Here is an 18,038-nt window from a genome sequence, read left to right as displayed (position 1 = left end):
CCTCATTAAAAGTATCTTTAATTATAAACCACCATAATTACTTTTTAGAAAGAGATATAAATATGTAACTTGTATAATAAATTAGTGTTACATAACATGTAATATTAAAGAGTTGTTAGTGATGTATAAACCATTTTCTTTATTAGTAATACATTCATATTTTATTCAAATAACTAAAACTTTTATAAATCATAAAGATCAAAGAAAGTCAATATAGAACAGAGCAACATTATTTACCTGTCACAAAAATCACACTTTTATAAACTGATTCATCAGGTAAACTACTGAGAAGAAAATGAAGTCTCTACAGCAAGTGCAAATTCCATTTATCTGTTGTGGCCAGTCTATCTCTGCAACAAAGAATATGAGGCAATTTATCAAAAAATGAACCTAGGGGCTGGGGCTGTAGCTCAGTGGCAGAGCACTTGCCTAGCATGTGTGAGGCACTGAGTTCAAGCCTTAGCACCACAAAAAAATAAATAAATAAAATAAATGCATGCTACTCATCTATAACTAACAACAACAAAAAAATTTTTAAATGAACCTAGTAAACAGGAGGATACTTCCCTTTGTAAAATCTAGATTTTACATACCAAGCCAGGCATAGTGGCACATGCCAATAATCCTAATAGTTTAGGAGGCTGAGGCAGAAGGATTGCAAGTTCAAAGCAGCCTCAGCAAGTTAGCAAGGCCCTAAGCAACTTAGTGAGATCCTGTCTCAAAAAACGGGAAAAAAAGGGGCTTCAGATGGGCTGGGTTTGTGGAAGAGCACTTGCCTAGCATGTGTGAAGCACTGGGTTCAATTCTCAGCACCAAGTATCAATAAATAAAATAAAGGTCTATTGACAGCTTAAAAAGAAAAAGGGCTGTGGATGTGGTTCAATGGTTAAATACCCCTGTGTCCAATCCCCCCTCCAAAAAAATAGACTTTACATGCCCGTTAGAGGCAGCCCTCCTTTTCTGAGTTCCATCATACCCACAGCAGGGATGTAACTGAAGCAATCAGCCCAAACTTCAAAAAAGGAGCCTGATTATCTGAAATCATGCATGTCTAGGCAGCTGCTGCTCCAGAGTCCCAGGTCCCATGAACACTGTTCGCATAACTTTTGTAGAAACATCTCCATATCCTAGAGACTGCAGCAGGAAACACAGAGGTCAGGAAATTTCCTCTCTCAAGAAGTTCCATTTGATCCTCAACATGGCAAAAAAAAATTTTAAATACAGGGAAGATGAATCACATATCTGGTATACACTTTTGGTGTTCAATAAAAATATGCTCACAGCCAGATAAAGGGAGGAGGTAGAAATGAACAAGATAAGGAAAAAAAAAATCAGGCTTGCGGTTTTCCACATATTTGCCAGGAAAAGAAAATCAAATATAACAACACAAATAACAACCCTGAGACCAAAGTCAGGAAGCAAAAGCCATCAGTGTACAACCACAATGGGACCTGAAAAATGTAGGCAGCATGGGCAGTTTCCTGAAGAGCCCCACCAGGTAAAAAGAGGCAAAATGACCCCAGGAAGCAGTCAGCCTGCTCTCCTAGATCTTAAATCGGGGAATAAGGCACCAGATGGCTTAGCATATTCTGCTACCTTGCTGCTACATTAGCTAGCCAAGTGGGCCATTTTTTTCTCCATCAAGGGCAGAGACTGAGTTCTTTTTAATTTGTGTCACCACGTACATAGACCAGTGCCCACGAGAGGTTCTCCAAGACATCTGTTAAATTAGATGTTGACTCCTATTTATACTGACCATTACACAACATGATGACCAGGCTGTTGGCTTAGCGCTCAGTGGAGAATTTTCAAAATGTTTCACAAATATCTCCTGACAGTTATGACACGAGCTGGTCAAATGAGATGACAGGATATAGAGACACTCAGAGGAACCATTAATAACGGGAGCATCCTGTTCCCGAGCTCCAATATCACAGCGCTCCAAGCCCTGACCTCCAGGCAAGGGTTGAAGCAACCCCAGAAGCGTGGTTCCCGCCTTCGCACACTTCCGTCCTTGCACCCTCGGACCTTTACTCGCTCAACGTGTCACACAGCACAGGTTGTTTCTCACAATCGGCGTCTCTCTCTCTCGGAACAACTTATTCCTAGTCTCTCACCCTCACGATCTCTCCCTCACACACCCACGAAGGCTCTCTCACACCCGTGGTTTTTCTCAACTTAAAAGACCCTACCTCAGGGTCTCGCACACTCACAAAGGCAACACCAGACCCTAGGGGTCTCCTCTCTCTCTCTCTCTCTCTCTCACACACACACACACACACACACACACACACACACAGTCTTTCTCACACACTCAGTCGTACACTCAGGGTCTCCCGAACTCCTGGCGTCACCCTCAAGCTCCAGGTCCCTCTTACACTCACAGCGTCACCCTCACGCGGCTGCGGCCCGCCCCGCGCAGTTTCCGGCCGGCATCCAGCACGCGGCGGCGGCGGCGGCGGCAGCACGGAGGGTTCAGCCCCGCGGGAGGCGGTCCCTGCCCCTCCCCGCCCTACGCCCCGCGTCCCTGCGTCCCCGCGCTCCAGCTCCCCGGCCCGCAGCCCGGCCCGTTACCTCTCGGTGGCCAGGCGCCGCCAGGATGCTCGGTCGCCCAGCCGCACGGCCGCAGGGGCCGCTCAGGCCCCGCCCCCGCTCCCGCCACGTCACCCGCCACCGGATCGCGACAGCGCGCGCTACGTCGGGACAGGGCTCTTCGCCGCAGCCTCTGGCGGCGTCGCTTCCGGGCCCCAGACAATGCCGCGGCATCCACGATCCCGGGCCCGGCCCCTACGTGCAGATTCCTGGGCTGCCCCCAGCCTACCGCGTCGAGACTGGTGTGGACCTTGAGTTGGGCCCAGCCACCCTTGTCTTGGATGGTCACTTACAGACCCTGCATGCAGTCACAGGAAGCCTGGGGGGGTGGGGGGCTCCACATTCACCCGGATGCTACAATTCGGAGCTGTAGAGGGCCCGCATACCTTGTTCCCATCTGGTCCTTAGCTGGGGGACCCCACATCCAAAGAGTCAAACAGTTCACTTAAAGAGCTCCCAACAGGCACAACCCAGGACTTGTCCTTGCACACTTTGCTCAGACTCAAATCACTGAGGCCTTGGCAGACACAGTCACTGCCGGCTCCCTTAGCAAAATCTGGCCCCCCACCCCCATGGCTCTGTCCTCTTTCTGCCCAACCCTGGTGGTGCCCCTCTTTGATGAGTTGCATCCTTCTGTCCTCTCCCTCTCCTCCTGACCTCATGGGCTCCTGGGCCCTCCCCTTTGGTTTCCTGTCTACCTCAGGCAATGAATCTACTGGGTCATTCATTCATTTCTCCCAGTTGTATGTTGACAACTGCACATCCTCTAGCTCCAGACTACACTCAGATGCTTGCTCCCCTCCACCTAGTGGTCCAGCAGCACCTGATCTCTTCATCCTCTCTGTCCCCAAGGCTACAAGCATTGCTTTTCTTCTGGGCTACAATAGCCTCCCAATCCCTATCCTGCTCTAACCCATCTATGCAGGATAAGAAATGATCCTAAAATACAGATTGTAATAACTTTGAGCCTCCCCTAAAAACTTTTCCATTTCCTCTGAACAGCTGCAAGTGGGAGGCTGAGACAGCAGGAGCACAAATTCAAAGCCAGCCTCAGCAACATCAAGGTATTAAGCAACTGATTGAGGCCCTGTCTCTAAATAAAATACAAAATAGGGGTGGGGAATGTGACTCTATGATTGAGTACCTGTGAGTTCAATCCCCGGTACCGCCCCCTCCCCCCAAAAAAACCTTTTCCATTCCCTGTCCTACCCACCCATAGGCCTGGGATGACAGTCTGAGGAGCCCTTGATAATGCTAACTTCTTTTGTCCTCTGCTTAGAACAACTTCCATAAGTATAAAGGACTATATATACATATTTGGGTTAGTACATCTGACCCTTTACCTCCAGGACCAGCTCCTCCAGCCTCTCTGGCCAGGCAGAGGGACAGTTCTGGACACTTTTGAAACTTGGTAGCAGCCAGTCCACTTGTCCTTGCAACAATTGCATACGTAAACCTGCTGGCTTCCAAACCTCTGGCTTTGCTGTGTCACAAGCAACCCATCAACTGAAAGCCCACGGCACCAGGGACTCAATCAGATATTCTCCAACACTATCAGTGCTTCACAGCACCCCCCTGCAGGATATATTTATTTAGCCCAGGAAACAGACTGAGGAGGGCCACAAGGCTGCCCAGGCTACCTGACGGGAACTGGTAGAGCTGGGATTTGTCATCCTTTTACAGAGGGCAGTTCTGCAGCTGGTCTGTGTATTCCCAGGTATCTTCATCCCCTCTCTGGGTCACCCCTTTTATCCAAGTCCTACTAACATGGTACTATAGTTAGTCCTGAGAGGGCGTGAGCGCCTTCTAGTGGCCAACACTGTATCAAAGTCTGGAGTGTAGGCTGAGGGGTTCTGTGAGACAGGAACTGGGGCTCCTATCAACCTTATTGGCCCCAGGCTTTCCAGTACCAGGTTCAGTCTGGGACCCCATCCCTATGTATGTTTCCTCTCTACCGTTTGGTCCCATCTCTCTTTGCCTATACCAGTCTCAGCCTAGCCTCTCTGCTTCCCTCAGTCTCTGTCCCAAAGTTAAGGTTCAGTCCCTGATAACCTGCCTCTCTAGTTGTCCACACACTTCCATAACCTCCCTCTTCTCATGCTCAGAGTAGTCCAGGACACTTTACAGCATTCAGAATATTTTTATTGCCAGTATCTAGATACAGCCTGCTCAGAGCCCCATACAGGGATCACCACCCAGGAATAAAGGAAGAGACAGATGCTGGACATGTGTACAACATGGAAAATCTAGAATTGTGAAATCTGGTGGTACAACAATGCAGACCAGCCTGAAGGTGGCTTTGGACCTAGATCTCAGCCTATAGCCACATGCCCATTTGGCACCCACTGCCATTAGGCAGGTCCAGATTCTCCATCCCAGCTATCACAGGAGACCATATAGCATCCCTGGGGCAGACAGAAAACCCCTAGATGGGCCCTAGGCTCCTGGCTCTCAAGTCTCTGGGCTAGACCCTGGAAACTAAATACCATTCAGCTTCCTGGGAGGAGGTGCTGGGCAGTGGGTCAGAAACCCACTACCTCTCAGCCCTGTGCCAGCCCAGCTAGGTTCTAAGAGACCCTAGCAGGATGGTAATGTGGTGGTAGGGTTTGCAAGAGGGCACCTCAAGGCAGCTCTGAGCAACCATGGTTGCTTCCTTCAGTTCCCTAAAAGGTCATGGCACTGGGCACAGCTCTCCTTGAACCACAGTCCCAGAGCCAAGGGAACCAGCTTCAATACTAGGACTGACACAGCACAACCAAGGGGATCAGGACTTCTGGGACATAGCCCCCAAAACTGAGGGAGCATCTGCTGCCTGATCCAGAGTAGGCTGCTCCTGGAGGTGAGAGGTAGGAGTGGAGTATATGCCCCTGGATCTGGGAACCATGGAAAACAAAACAAATTGCCCCTGCCTGCAGGGGGTACCAGGCTACCCCATGAAGCCTACCCCATGGCCTGAAGTCAGGCCACTGTGTCTACCAGTGAGGCCACAGGGAAGCCAGCAGCTCCAGCCACCCATGGCCAACAGCAGGCCTACTTGAGGCCAGCATGTGAAAAGGGTCACCCTGGGACCTGTGGGGGCAGGGACCATTGCTAAGTAACATCTCTCACAGGAAGTCCAAGGGCCAGTGGTCAAGTTTGGAAAGGCCATAGGGGTAGAAGGAATGTATGACCCCCAAGTTGGAGATTGGGGCCAGGTACCAACCAATCCACCCCGCAGAGCCCATTTCTGAGGTCACAACAAATCCAACAGCAGCAGCATTCTTTCTATAAGTGTCCCTTGAGTCCATGCTTATTTTCTCCTTCTTCACTACCATAGAGGAAGGATAAGAAACAGTACTTTCTCAAGGCAGATAATCCAAAGCCCAAGACCCAGGAGCTTGATGACAGTCCCAGAGACTGGGGGAAACCCCATGGCCAAGCCATTCAGCAGCCCTGCCTGGCACAGAAATCAGGGCCCAAGGAGCACACGTTTCAGATAGGCCAGGGTAGTGGCATTGGATAGCATCTCAATGTGCTCACTGCCTGGTAGCTCCTGCAATGACACTTGGTGCTCCTGGAGGTTGTGCCAGGCCTGGCACTGCAGGACACTCTCCAAGTTCACAGTGCCATCGCCATCACCAAAGCAGATTTTAGGGTCGCGATCAGGGAAGTTCTCATAGTAGAAGGAGTCTGGTGTGGGGACACCAGTGCCATAAAGGCAGTGCAGCTGCACACCAGGTGGCACCATGGCTTCAACCAGCCCCTCTGTGTCCTGCCGCATGAGCCAGCCATCTTCAAAACCAATGTCCTGGAAGAACCGTTGATAATCTCGCAGTGTGTAGTTGGTTGTAGGTGTGTGTACAAACACCTTCTCAGGTGACCAGGTATGATTGTAGGGCAGTAGCCAACTGGTGGAGACTGCAGACCGCTGCTGCTCCCGGATCTTCAGAGGCCCAATGACAGGGATGCGGTTGTTGTCTCCTGCAGGGAGAGGACTTCAATCAGTTCTGTGCTGATGAACACAAATAGGATGGGCAGCAGGTTCAGGATCATGTCCTCTGCTGGATCCCAGGCAATAGACACAACACAATGCCTTTATTTTTATGTGGTGCTGAGGATCAAACCCGGGTCTTGCGCGTGCTAGGCCAGCGCTCTACCACTGGGCCACAATCCCAACCCTTAAACCTTTGATTCTCCTGCCTCAGCCTCCCAAGTAGCTAAGATATTATTTTCCTTTATTTTTGCTACAATTATTTAGGAAGCGAATCCAAGCTTTGTGGGGTTTTTTTGTTTTGTTTGTTTTTGTTGTTGTTTGTTTTGTTTCTTTTGCATTTCCTCACAAGGGATTTAGGCAATACACCATCTCCCCTTCTTCCTAGTGATTTATTTTATTCCTCACCTGTAACTGGTACCCTCCTCCAAACATGTTATCACCACACCTGTGGGCACTGGCTTTGTCTAAGGTGAAGCAATAGGTCCTCTCTATCACATTGAACTATGTACATGTTGTTTTCTTCCTAAGCTCAGAACAGAATTCAGCCAGCCTGATCTCATCCCACCTACCTGCCTGTGCACTGATCTGGTGGCCATGATTATTGAAGACAGGGCAGGAGGGGAAGCTACAGACAGAGTCAGACCTTCACCTACTGGAATGTAACACCACAAACACACCCATCAGCCAGTGAGACCTCTAGGGGTGACCTGAACTTGGAGACAGGGGCCACAATATCTGAAAACAGAAACCATATGACCTTAGCTCTGCCTGCTGTGGACTTCTATAAGATTCTGAGGAAAGGGATGCCCCTAGGGGTTCACCTTCCCACATCCCACCCCCTACTCCTGGACTGCCAGTGCTGACAATTTTCTAGCATCTGAGGAAAAGGAAGAAACTCTGAAATGGGCTGGGGCCTGAACTCCATCATGGCACCCAGTCCTGAATGTCTGAGTCATGACCTCATTATCCAGACAACTCAGGTCGCTGAGACAGGCGCTGGGCCTGACCCAATCATAATGAATAGTTGACCAGGCAGTCAGACAGTGCTAATGACTGGAGGAAGCCTGGCATGGTCCTGGCTCAGTCCCCAAAGTGAAGGTCCTCAGGGCTCCCACACAGTCCTGGCAAAGGGAGAGAAACTTCTTCCTAAAGCAGGAACTAGAAAGTTCTGACAGTCATGGCTACAACTAGAAAGTTCTGACAGTCATAAAAAGGCAAGTGGATTACGGAGGAACCAACAAGGTGGTGACTTTCCCAACTGCCAAGACAAGCAGGCCCAGCCAGATCTGCACCTGCTTCCTCCCTGCATTACCCACAGAGGCTCCCCCCTGCCCACAGATGGAGGTACAACTCATAAACAGGAAATGGTGGTCCAGTCTTCCTCCTCAGGAGCACAGGTGAAGATGAAGAAGTGGGGATGCAGGCGAGGGAGAATGAGAAGACATTTGAGACAAAAAAAGTTCAGCAGCCAGACCTAGCAATGTGTGTGCACGTATATGTTTGTGGTGTATATGTACATGCAAGTGGCTGTGAGGCCAGCAGTTGTGCCTCTCCAAATACAAGGTGTGAGAAATACAGATTACAAGGGCTATCAATTAAAGATGTGAAATTAGTAGTAGTATTAGATCCTCTTTTAGAAAAAAAAAAAAAAGATATTTGAAAAGGAATGTTGCTCTGGAGAAAGAAAGGCACTGAACCAAGGAAGTGACATGAAGGGTGTTGGCCTAGCAGGAAGGAGAGAAAGGAGTCATTCCTGGGACTAGCCACCCACACTGGGCCAGGTAGGTCTTACCTGAGGCCAGGACGCGCAGGGTCTTGGCCACGCCCCCCCAGGGAGCTCCCAGTGACACAAAAGCACGGATATACTTGTCCTTCCAGGCCTGTGGTTGCCGCTGCAGAAAGTAGAGTGTGTACATGTTGCCCATACTGTGGGCAACCAGTACCACAGGGCCCCCATACAGCTGGTACATCTCCTCGATCATCTCTCGGAGGGCCAGGAAGTAGGGCCCGTTTTCATCTGCAGGCCAGAGCCAAGCAGGGGTCAGGCAGGAAGGGTCCTGGGGCTTGCACCACTGACCATTCTTCAGGCCAGACCCAGGACTAGAGGGTGGGGAGAGTGCTAAAACCCAAATGGAAGCAGTCTGGTTCCCCACCAGCTTCTATAAAGGGAGGACAAAGGGGCCCCTTTTCCCGTCAGTCTTATCTATCAACCCTCCCAAGGGTTCAGAGGCCCAGAGGTCCTGGGATAAGGGATGGGGAAGAATAGGACAAGATTGACCAGGGGTATAGGTGTGACCACAGGGGCCCAGAGATAGGGGAGAGCCCAGGGCTGAGAGCTCAAGACCTATGGCAGCCATGATTGCCTTCTGCCCACCTCCCAGAACCTTGAGGAAGGAATGAGGGTGACTTCTTACTTGGGGCTCGGCGCCAGTCATAGGGGGCCCCTCGGACATCTTCACCCTGTGTGTAGCCCCAGCCTACAAGGCTCTCCACCATGGTGTGGAAATAGGAACCTATAGACAAAAATATGCAAGATTAGAGAAGGTACAGCTAGCACCAGACACCCACACCACTACTGACACAAAAACTGTGATGTCTCCCAAATGGATCTCTGGAGGAGGAGTATAGAGCTCTGTGCCCACACTGATCAGAGATAGCTCACAGGTTACCCCTTCAAACCAGTGGGGTTCCTCCAACTTGAGGAGTCCAGCAAAGGCTCTAGCCCCAGCCCCAGGAGCTACATACCCACACTGCTTTTGCTGGGGTCCAGGAACTCCAATGAGAAGGTCTTCCCAAAACCAGGGACACGCACGTCCACACCATCAGGAAACTGGGTGGCCCGGGATGTTCTGTTGTAAATCAGCCTGTTGGGAGAGAATAGTGATCTGGTGATCCAGAGATAACATTAAGCTTGGTGTGTCCCAATACTGCCCTGTGGGGCAGAAGATATGGCTCAATGGCAGAGCTAAATCTCCAACTACCATAAGAAAGCCTGGCTTGCTCAGCACACACAAGGCCCTGTGTTTGAACCTTAGCACCAAAAAACAAAATGAGGAAACTGATATGGGGACCTGAGTCATACTCCCTTCTCATCCCCAGGGTTTAGTTAGATCTAAAAAAAAGAGACCAAAAAGTAACAAAGCATGTTTATAAAGCATGGATCAGAATAACCACATCCAGGGGGCTGAGGTTGTGGCAGGGGGGTAGTGTGCTTGTCTAGCATGCATAAGACACTAGATTCGAACCCCAGCACCACATTAAAAAAAAAAAATGAAATAAAGATATTGTGTCCTCCTACAACTAAAAAATAAATATTAAAAAAAAAAAAAAACCACATCCAAACAAGAATCCCTCACTGAGGCTTACACCAAAGATTGACCACAGGACTCATGTCAAAGCAAAATTCCCTTCCCTCTAATGTCATTCACCCTAGAATGAGGTCCTGGACCAGCCAGAAGGAAGTGCCAGTCCTAGCTCTGCTGTGAACTTCACTCTTGACTCCAGAAAGCAGCCCATCTTGCAAGCTCCCATCACTCCCTCCCTGTAGATCTAGCTCTTGCCACCCAACAATGCATCACAGGGCAAAAGAGATGGTGAGTATAGCACATAACGGAATCAGACAGGGACCCTACCTCAGGGCCTTATGACTGTAGCTGCTAGGAGGGTGGGAGTATAGGAAGGTAGACAAAAACCCAGAGGAATGTCATGGCTAGATAAAGGGACAGAAGAAAAGCCTTGTGCAGACTCATGTGGGTATAGCTGGGTCCCTCTTGCTTTAGGCATTAGACCCAGTAGCCAGCCTCATCCCAATCATACCATCAACAGAAGACAAGAATGAACCATGTTCAAATGACTTGCTTAGTATCCCAAGGATATAGATGGATGGAGATATACAGATGGGTAGATATATATTGCATATATCTATATTTCACCTGCCAGTGACTATAACACACAGGATTTGGCCAACAATCTCCTAAAACCATGACATACATGCCAGTTGCTTTTGTTAATTTTCTATTGATATAGATAATTTCTATAGCTACAGTGCAATACAGAACCAGACACGAGGGACCCCCCACTTCAGGACTGAATACATGGCTGCTCTACCCTCTGCTTCAGGTAGGGAGCTGGGAAGGCTTAGAGGAATGATGGGAACGTGGGGTTGGGGGCAAGATAGAAGAAAACTCTTGTGCCAGGCTAGGACTCCTACTGTGGCCTTGTTGCCCAAGAAAATGTGAAGTTACCACCCACCCCCTCAAAGATCAGCCACAGAGGCTTTCTGGTACTTACCACAGGCTGTATTCTTACACCGACTGTATACAAAGTGGAAGAAGAGTAAACCTGTCCTCTATATACCTCAGCCCAGGCCTTGTACCTGGCCTATATTATGAATGGGGGGATGTTGGGGGACAGGGATCACAAAAAGCTGACAAGATCCCCAGCACTGACCCAAATAATAGGTCCTAGGGGCCCATTCTCCTCATTCTATAGATTATCCCAAAAGCCATCCAACAAAGTGCAGAAAATTGTTCTAGAAAATCAAAGCAGGGGCTGGGGTTGTAGCTCAGTGGTAAAGCATTTGCCTAGCATGTGTGAGGCACTGGGTTTGATTCTCAGCAATATATATAAAATAAATAATAAAATAAAGGTCCATCAACAACTAAAAAAAAATTAAAGAAACAAGAAAATCAGCCAGGAGTGGTGAACATGCCTATAATCCCAGTGGTTCAGCCAGCTGAGACAGGAGGATCATGAGTTCAAAGCCAGCCTCAGCAAAAGCAAGGTGCTAAGCAACTTGGTGAGACCCTGTATCTAAATAAAATACAAAAGGGCTGGGGATGTGGCTCAGTAGTTGAGTGCCCCTGAGTTCAATCCCTGGCATCCAAAGGGGAAAAAAAAAATAAAAAAGAAACCAAAGCAGTTTTGTTTAAAAATCTAAACAGGTCAGAGGCTCAACAAAGGCAGACAAGCCCCTCTCAGTAACCGCGCACGCCTCCAGTTGGCAGTACCTAAGGCCATGTCTTCAGTACAAAAATAGAAATGAAGATCAACAGCCCAGAAATAACCCTGATCACACACAAATCAGACACTGAGGAAAAAATAGTGAACAAAGCAGGCAACATAAACAGGGAAAACAGGGTACCTGGAGAAGTAGCCAGTAGGTATCTGGGGAAAACTTTAAATTCGTGAAAGTTTATTGAGCATGAGTGTTCTTGCTTCTACTGCTATAAAGACAGTTATAATCCCTGCCCTCAGGGAAGTCATTGTGGGATAGAACATTAACCTGGAGTCACACAATTTCTGAGTTTGAATTCTGATTTTGCCACTTATTAGCTGAGGGAGTAGTCAATTTTGTAACTTTTTTGAGTTTCCAGATTTCCTTAGTCCAGAACTAAGAAAATCTTAGTCTTGTTTTGAGGTGTTGAGGATGGAACCCAGGACCTTGTACAGGTCAGGGAAACACTTACTAGCCAAACCTCCAGTCCCTGGAAAGTAAGTTTAAAAACAGCACTCGTTGCTTAGTGTGGTGGTACTCACCTGTAAACCAGTGACTTGAGAGGCTGAGGCAGGAGAATCAATGCCCAGTACCAAAACATTCTGAGAAATGGGTCATTTGGCAATTTCATTGTGTGATCTGTTATGATTATATATGAGTTATCCCTAGAAAGCTCACATATGAGGCAATGCAACAAATTTCAGAGGTGAACTGATTAGGTCATAAGCATAACCTAATATATATATATATATATATATATATATATATATTTTTTTTTTTTTTTTTAACTTTTTAGTTGTAGACGGACACATATCTTTATTTTTTTATGTACTGCTGAGAATTGAACCTAGTGTCTCATACGTGCTAGGCAAGTGCTCTATCACTGAGCTAGAATCCCAGCCCCCAGGTATATATTTTGTCCCTTCTGAGTAGAGCACTCTCTCTCTCTCTCTCTCTTTTTTAATATTTATTTTTTTTTAGTTTTCGGTGGACACAACATCTTTGTTGGTATGTGGTGCTGAGGATCGAATCTGGGCCACACACATGCCAGGTGAGCTCGCTACCACTTGAGCCACATCCCCAGCCCTAGAGCACTCTCTATCTCTCTGCTTCCTGGTGCCATACTCCCCGCTACTTTCTTCCACCACACACTTCCACCTCAGGCCAAGAGCAATGGAGTCAGCTATCTATGAGCTGAGACCTCTGAAACTATGAGCGCCAAAATAAACTTTTCCTCCTCTAATTGTTCTTTCCAGGTCTTTTGGTTACAGCAACAAAAAAGCTAACTAAAGCAACATCATAGAGTGTATCAACATGGCATAGTATTTGGCAGTAACCCCCCCTTTCTTTTAATAAGTATGAGTACACTCTAAAATAACAAAATATTGTATAAGTAAATACATAGATCAGTAATATAGTGGTTTACTATTATTATTTTTTTCATATTTTTAAATTTTTAGTTGTAGGTGGAAACAATACATTTTTTTTTTCACATGGTGCTGAGGATTAAACCCAGTGCTTTACGCATGCTAGACAAGCGCTCTTCCTGAGCCACAACCCCAGCTCCTGGTTTACTATTATTATCAAGTATTATGTGACTCTGGAAGCTGAGGCAGGAGGACCACAAGTTCAAGCCAGCCTCAGCAAAAACGAGGTGAGACCCTGTCTCTAAATGAGATACAAAATAGGGCTGGGACTCAGTGGTCCAGTGCCCCTGAGTTCAATCCCCAGTACCCACGCCCCCCCCCCCAAAGTATTATGTACTGGGTTATTTACACCAGCACCACCATAAAAGATGCATAATACATTTCATTATTAGGTTAAATGGTTACATCACTAAGTGATAGTATTTTTTTAGCTCCATTATAATCTTATGAAACCACCATTACATATGCAGTCTGGGATTGAATGTGGCATAAGACTGTATACAAAATGTACAGTACCTATATTTAATTTTGGGGAATCATCCTTTTAACATAGTTTGGCACTTGATGGTTAAAGGAAGCATTCATGCGGCCTGGGGAAGGATTGGCAGGAGAGACTTCATAAAGGAACTATGGTCAGGTTTTCAAGGGTAAATGGGAGAGAATTTATCAGATGAAAGTGTACAAGTAAATTCCATGTGGAAAAAACAGCATGTACAAAGACATGGAGACACAGCACATCCTAGGAAGAACAAGCAGCTACAGAGGCAGTTGTGACCAAGACCCAGACAAAGGGAACAGTAGAGCCATAGATAGGGGCTGGACGAGGCATAGAAACTCTATGTGTAAGGTCTGAAGGGTAAGGGCTAAACTGGAGAGAGGAAGGACAAGAGCAACAGAAAGAGGAAGAGAGTTCTTCCTAGCAGAGTGCAGAGGTGGCTGACTGACCAGATCAGAACAGATTGAGGGCCTGGGGAGGGAGAGGTCACTGACCTCAAGGTCTCTTGAGATAGAGATGAGAAGGAAATGGACTCTGAAGGCCTTCCTGGGCCCCACGGGTGAGTGGTACCTGTCCATGTGCCCCAGCCCCCACCTGATATTGTCAATCCAGCAGTCAATGATGACAGGCAGCAGCAGTTCGAGGTTCAGCCAGAGAGTGAAGTAGCTGTCGGTCCTCTTGGAACAAAGGTAGTGCACTACGGAGGGCTTGTCCAGCTTTGCTTCCAATTGGTTACCCAAATCACCAGGCACTGTGGGGGTACAAAGGACATCTGTGAACTCTGGCAAGCTGGAGACCCCCAAGAACCTTCAAGTCTACAGCAGGACTGCCTCCTCTCTGCAGAGCCATGGACATAATGACAGACCTCTGCAGTTCCACTCTGCAAATTAAAGCACAGGGCAGGAAAGTCAGAAAGCAGGGACCTTGATATAGAAGCCAGGGTATCACCTTCATGCAGATCAGCTATTACTGTTGTAGGGCACATACAGTAGCACAAAACAAAGCCTATGGGTACATACTCTGTGGAGAACTTGGGAGAGGCCTGACATGTTTGTGGGGAAGCCCCTAACATTCTCCCAAACTCCAGATAAAATAAATCTTCACTGGAACTTCCTCCTAGGCCATTCAGATTATTGGAAGGGGCTTTAGGGCAAAGTCACTTCCCCCTGCTAAGCTTCAGTTTCCTCATCTGACAAATAAGATCTTAACCTGAACCATCCCCCACAAGCATATACCGAGTTTCTTTTCTTTTTTTTCTAGTTTCTATAGTTAATGGATCTAAATAAGAGCTCTGACTAGAAGGAGCTTGGAGAACCCTCTGAGTTTTCTCAAATCCCTAAAATTTGGGCTGGGATTGTGGCTCAGTGGTACAGTGCTCACCTAGCATGCATGAGGCACTGGATTCAATCCTCAGCACAACATAACTGTAAAATAAAAATATTGTGTCCATCTAAAACTAATTTTTTTAAAAAAATTTGGCCAAGACTACAGCCCTGTCATTAGATAGAAATCCTTAAGGCCTAAACTTCTATTTAAGTCATCCCAGGCTACAAAAAAAAAAAAAAAAAAAAAAAGACACACACACACACACACACACACACACACACAGACAGCCTTGTTCTCCCTGAGAGAGAAGTGGGAAACAGGATAGCACAGGGGCAACTGTACTGAATCCAGACAAGGCAGTCTAAGGTAGGGTTGTCAGAGGGAAGCCATCAACAGAAACAGTTGAGCCCTGGACCCTTTATGACACCTAAGCCTATCACCATTGCTTTACTGCCCAGTATTCAATGCCCTTTAGAGTCTATTTACTCCTATTGACCTTTTCAGGCCACACCTGCCCCCACATGCCATGCTCAACACTTCCCAAATACAGCTCCATTTAGGCCTTGACCACTGATGAACAGCCAGCATTCCGTGCCCCAGACATTCACTGCTTACTGACTGAACCCAGCCCAGCACAGGGTGTGTCTTCCCTGTGCACCATTCCAGTGTTTTCAGGGTTGAAGATACTTCCTTTAATGATGTGGGTGCTAAAGGCAAGGAGTCTCCAGTATGAAGAAAATACGCCTGTGGACTAGGCAGGTTACTGCCTCCAACAAAGGGGGAAATGGCTGAAAGAGGAAGTCACCAGATCTGCTTTTCCCAGATACCCTTTGCCCTGGTCAGACTATTAGGCCTCTAAAAATAGCAATGGCCACTTCCTAAGACCCCCAGGGCCTAGAACTAGGATAAGAGTCATACAAGGTTATTTGCCTCAAATAACCTTGGGAGGGGTTATCTTTATCCCCACCTAACAGATAAGGAAACAGAAAGGTGGGAATGGCTTGCCTAAAAAGTTTCTTCCCACTTCTCTGGCTTCTGCTCTCTTCCACCAATTAGGCATCCACCCCTAGAGGATTCATCCTCAAGGTCAACTCCACCACTGCCTGCCAAGGGGTCTGAGTTAACACTATCATCCCAATTCCCTGAGAAAATGGGCAGGTTAATATTCTATCTGCTCAGGCTCCTTTGCTGACTTAAGCAAGGACTGGACAAATTAGAGTACAGTTAGTACCAATTCAGGCAAAAAGTCTGTGTTAACCACATACTTCCCAATGCCACACCCATCATTCTCAGAACTCCCTAGCCCACACATGGCTTCTTGTGACCCCCAGGGTAAAGTCCCTATGACCCAACAGGTCATGAGCCCTACCCAATTCACTTCCCCCATCACACATTCCAGCCAGCCAGGCCAGAGTTTGCCTATCTCCTGATTTGTAGTTCCTTCTTCCTGGAAGGAATCTCCCTGTTTGATCTCCATCATACTCCAGGAAGCCTTCTCTGACACCTACTCATCCAGGTTGGCTTGCCCAGCAGACTCCATCTCTGAGGGTCACTATTAGTCCCACTCTGGAAAGTTGGGGAGAAAGGGTCAAGACAGCACGAATTCCAAGGTATATCTGGGCCCAGAATACCCCTGGGGAATTGGACTCAGGGAGACTCGATCACTGAGCCACATCCTCAGCCCTTATATGTATTTTATTTAGAGACAGGGTCTCACTGAGTTGCTTAGCACCTCGCTTTTCCTGAGGCTGGCTTTGAACTTGCAATCCTCCTGCCTCAGCCTCCCGAGCTGTGATTACAAGCTTGCTCCACCACACCTGACTGAGCATTTCTTGACCTGGAACTTCTACTGGGGCCTCCTGAAACCTTGCTGCCTATCAACTCTACTCTTCCGTGGTCTGCATCATTCCCACTAAAATATCCCCAGTAGAAAAGCATGGGTGGGGGGCTGGGGATGTGGCTCAAGTGGTAGCGCGCTCGCCTGGCATGCGTGCGGCCCGGGTTCGATCCTCAGCACCACATACAAAGATGTTATGTCCACCGAAAACTAAAAAAATGAATTAAAAGAAAAGAAAAGAAAAGCGTGGGTGGGCAAACGAGGGGTGGCTGCAGCAAACTCAGTATGTAAGGTATGCCTCAGTGTGCCTCTGCTCCCTGGAGTCCTGGGCAGGCCACTGACACACTCTCTCTAAATGGGAAATATGGGCTGAAGGAGACACCTAAGGCTCTCCAGTGAGAGGTTTAATCCTGGCCCACCAACACAAGGAAACACTGGTTCCTGTGTAGTTGCCAGGCCTCAAACCAAGGAGGGAGTGATCAAGGAAGTCACCCAGTCCCAACAGCCTGGTCTAACTGTACATGCATGAAGGGGTGAGTGTACATGCACGTTCCCTGACACCTGTCCATGACTATTGTCCCAACCCTTTCCCCTGTCTTCAGTAATCCTGTTTCCCTGAGGCCTTCCTCCCTCAGGCTCATTGCCATCCATTTGATAAGTTGAGGGTGAGGGAAAATGAGCTTGGTGACCAGCTAGAATAGCAATCTTCTCCCCAAATACCTTGCTTCCAGCAGTGCCCTTTGAAACATGGAAGGTACCAGACTGCTTGAGGGGTTAAAAGTAACAGCTAGTTCAGACCAAGGCCAATGAGAGGCCAACTCTGAGGCAACCCTGCCCACCCCCACCAGCCCCAGGAGTGGAGCCCAACGGCCTCTTTCCAGCTACAAAATAGGGATAGGGCGAAGCAAAACTTGGCACTGCTGTGGGACTGCTGATAGAGTGGACAACCGGGTGGCATCACTCCCACTCACTCCCTTTTTTTTTTTTTTTAACCAGGGGCAGATGGTAAGAGGCTGACCACACCCTTGCCCAGAATGGCGGGTGGTGGACTGGCAGACCCAGGTGACAAGACGGATACCAAGACGATCCCCCATTTCACTATTAGATGCAGACCGGAGAGAGGCCCTGTTTCTCCCAGTCCAGTTGGACCGACCCACCACCAGACGCACGCCTCACCCAGCACCACTGGGGGGTGACGTTGGGCCTGGAGCGCCGGGTCCGAGAGCAGCAGCAGCAGCAGCAGCAGTTCAAACAGGAGGCCACTCGGGAGCAGGGCCTTGCGGCAGGGACAGAGGCGTAGGTCCATGGCGTGCGGCGGCGGACTGCAGGTCCGAGGTGCGGGTTCAGTGTTCCGAGCTCGTGCCTAGGCCGGGGCGGTGGCTAAGAGCTTA

General features: G+C 48.2%; 2 protein-coding genes and 1 non-coding gene across 11 annotated transcripts in view; 1 reads left to right on the top strand and 2 right to left on the bottom strand.

The window, feature by feature from the left end:
- Window positions 1-2,635, bottom strand: part of Slc7a6 (solute carrier family 7 member 6) — a 38,334-nt gene extending 35,699 nt beyond the window's left edge. For 2 of the 6 annotated variants that reach the window (XM_077793204.1, XM_026404496.2), the window contains exons 1-2: window positions 2,575-2,629; window positions 238-350 (exon numbers count right to left, since the gene is read on the bottom strand). The gene's annotated coding sequence lies outside the window, so the exon portion shown is untranslated. Of the gene's footprint in view, window positions 1-237; window positions 351-2,378; window positions 2,438-2,574 lie in introns of those variants that run through there. The other 4 variants (XM_026404497.2, XM_026404494.2, XM_026404498.2 and 1 more) reach the window with 4 other exon arrangements.
- Window positions 2,636-4,722: 2,087 nt separating this feature from the next.
- Window positions 4,723-18,038, bottom strand: Pla2g15 (phospholipase A2 group XV). Of its 4 annotated transcripts, none has more exons than XM_026404510.1 (6): window positions 17,824-18,038; window positions 14,079-14,235; window positions 9,311-9,429; window positions 8,980-9,078; window positions 8,358-8,582; window positions 4,723-6,552 (listed from the first exon to the last, which is right to left on the bottom strand). In XM_026404510.1, the coding sequence occupies exons 1-6, from the start codon at window positions 17,951-17,953 to the stop codon at window positions 6,041-6,043; spliced, it is 1,242 nt and encodes a 413-aa protein (XP_026260295.1). In that variant the 5' UTR covers window positions 17,954-18,038; the 3' UTR covers window positions 4,723-6,040. The 4 variants fall into 4 exon arrangements, with proteins under 4 accessions (XP_026260295.1, XP_026260296.1, XP_077649343.1 ...); XM_026404512.2 differs by having other exon boundaries at window positions 6,349-6,552; window positions 8,358-8,457; XM_026404511.1 differs by lacking the exon at window positions 8,358-8,582.
- LOC113193761 (small nucleolar RNA SNORA51) lies at window positions 10,839-10,970 on the top strand. Its single transcript, XR_003302182.1, has one exon. It is a non-coding gene; the product is annotated as a small nucleolar RNA SNORA51 (small nucleolar RNA).

The sequence above is a fragment of the Urocitellus parryii genome, chromosome 15 (genome assembly GCF_045843805.1).
Source record: "Urocitellus parryii isolate mUroPar1 chromosome 15, mUroPar1.hap1, whole genome shotgun sequence".
Classification (NCBI taxonomy): Eukaryota; Metazoa; Chordata; class Mammalia; order Rodentia; family Sciuridae; genus Urocitellus; species Urocitellus parryii.
Note: the sequence above shows the minus strand (reverse complement) of the source record. Positions and strands in the feature narration are given on the sequence as shown.

Coding starts and splice junctions, on each gene's coding strand:
- Pla2g15 (XM_026404510.1), bottom strand. CDS start 17,953: ATGGACCTACGCCTCTGTCCCTGCCGCAAGGCCCTGCTCCCGAGTGGC. Junction 9,079..9,310: donor CCCCAGCAAAAGCAGTGTGG/GTATGTAGCTCC, acceptor TTTTGTCTATAG/GTTCCTATTTCCACACCATG. Junction 8,583..8,979: donor TGACTGGCGCCGAGCCCCAA/GTAAGAAGTCAC, acceptor TCTGGCCTGCAG/ATGAAAACGGGCCCTACTTC.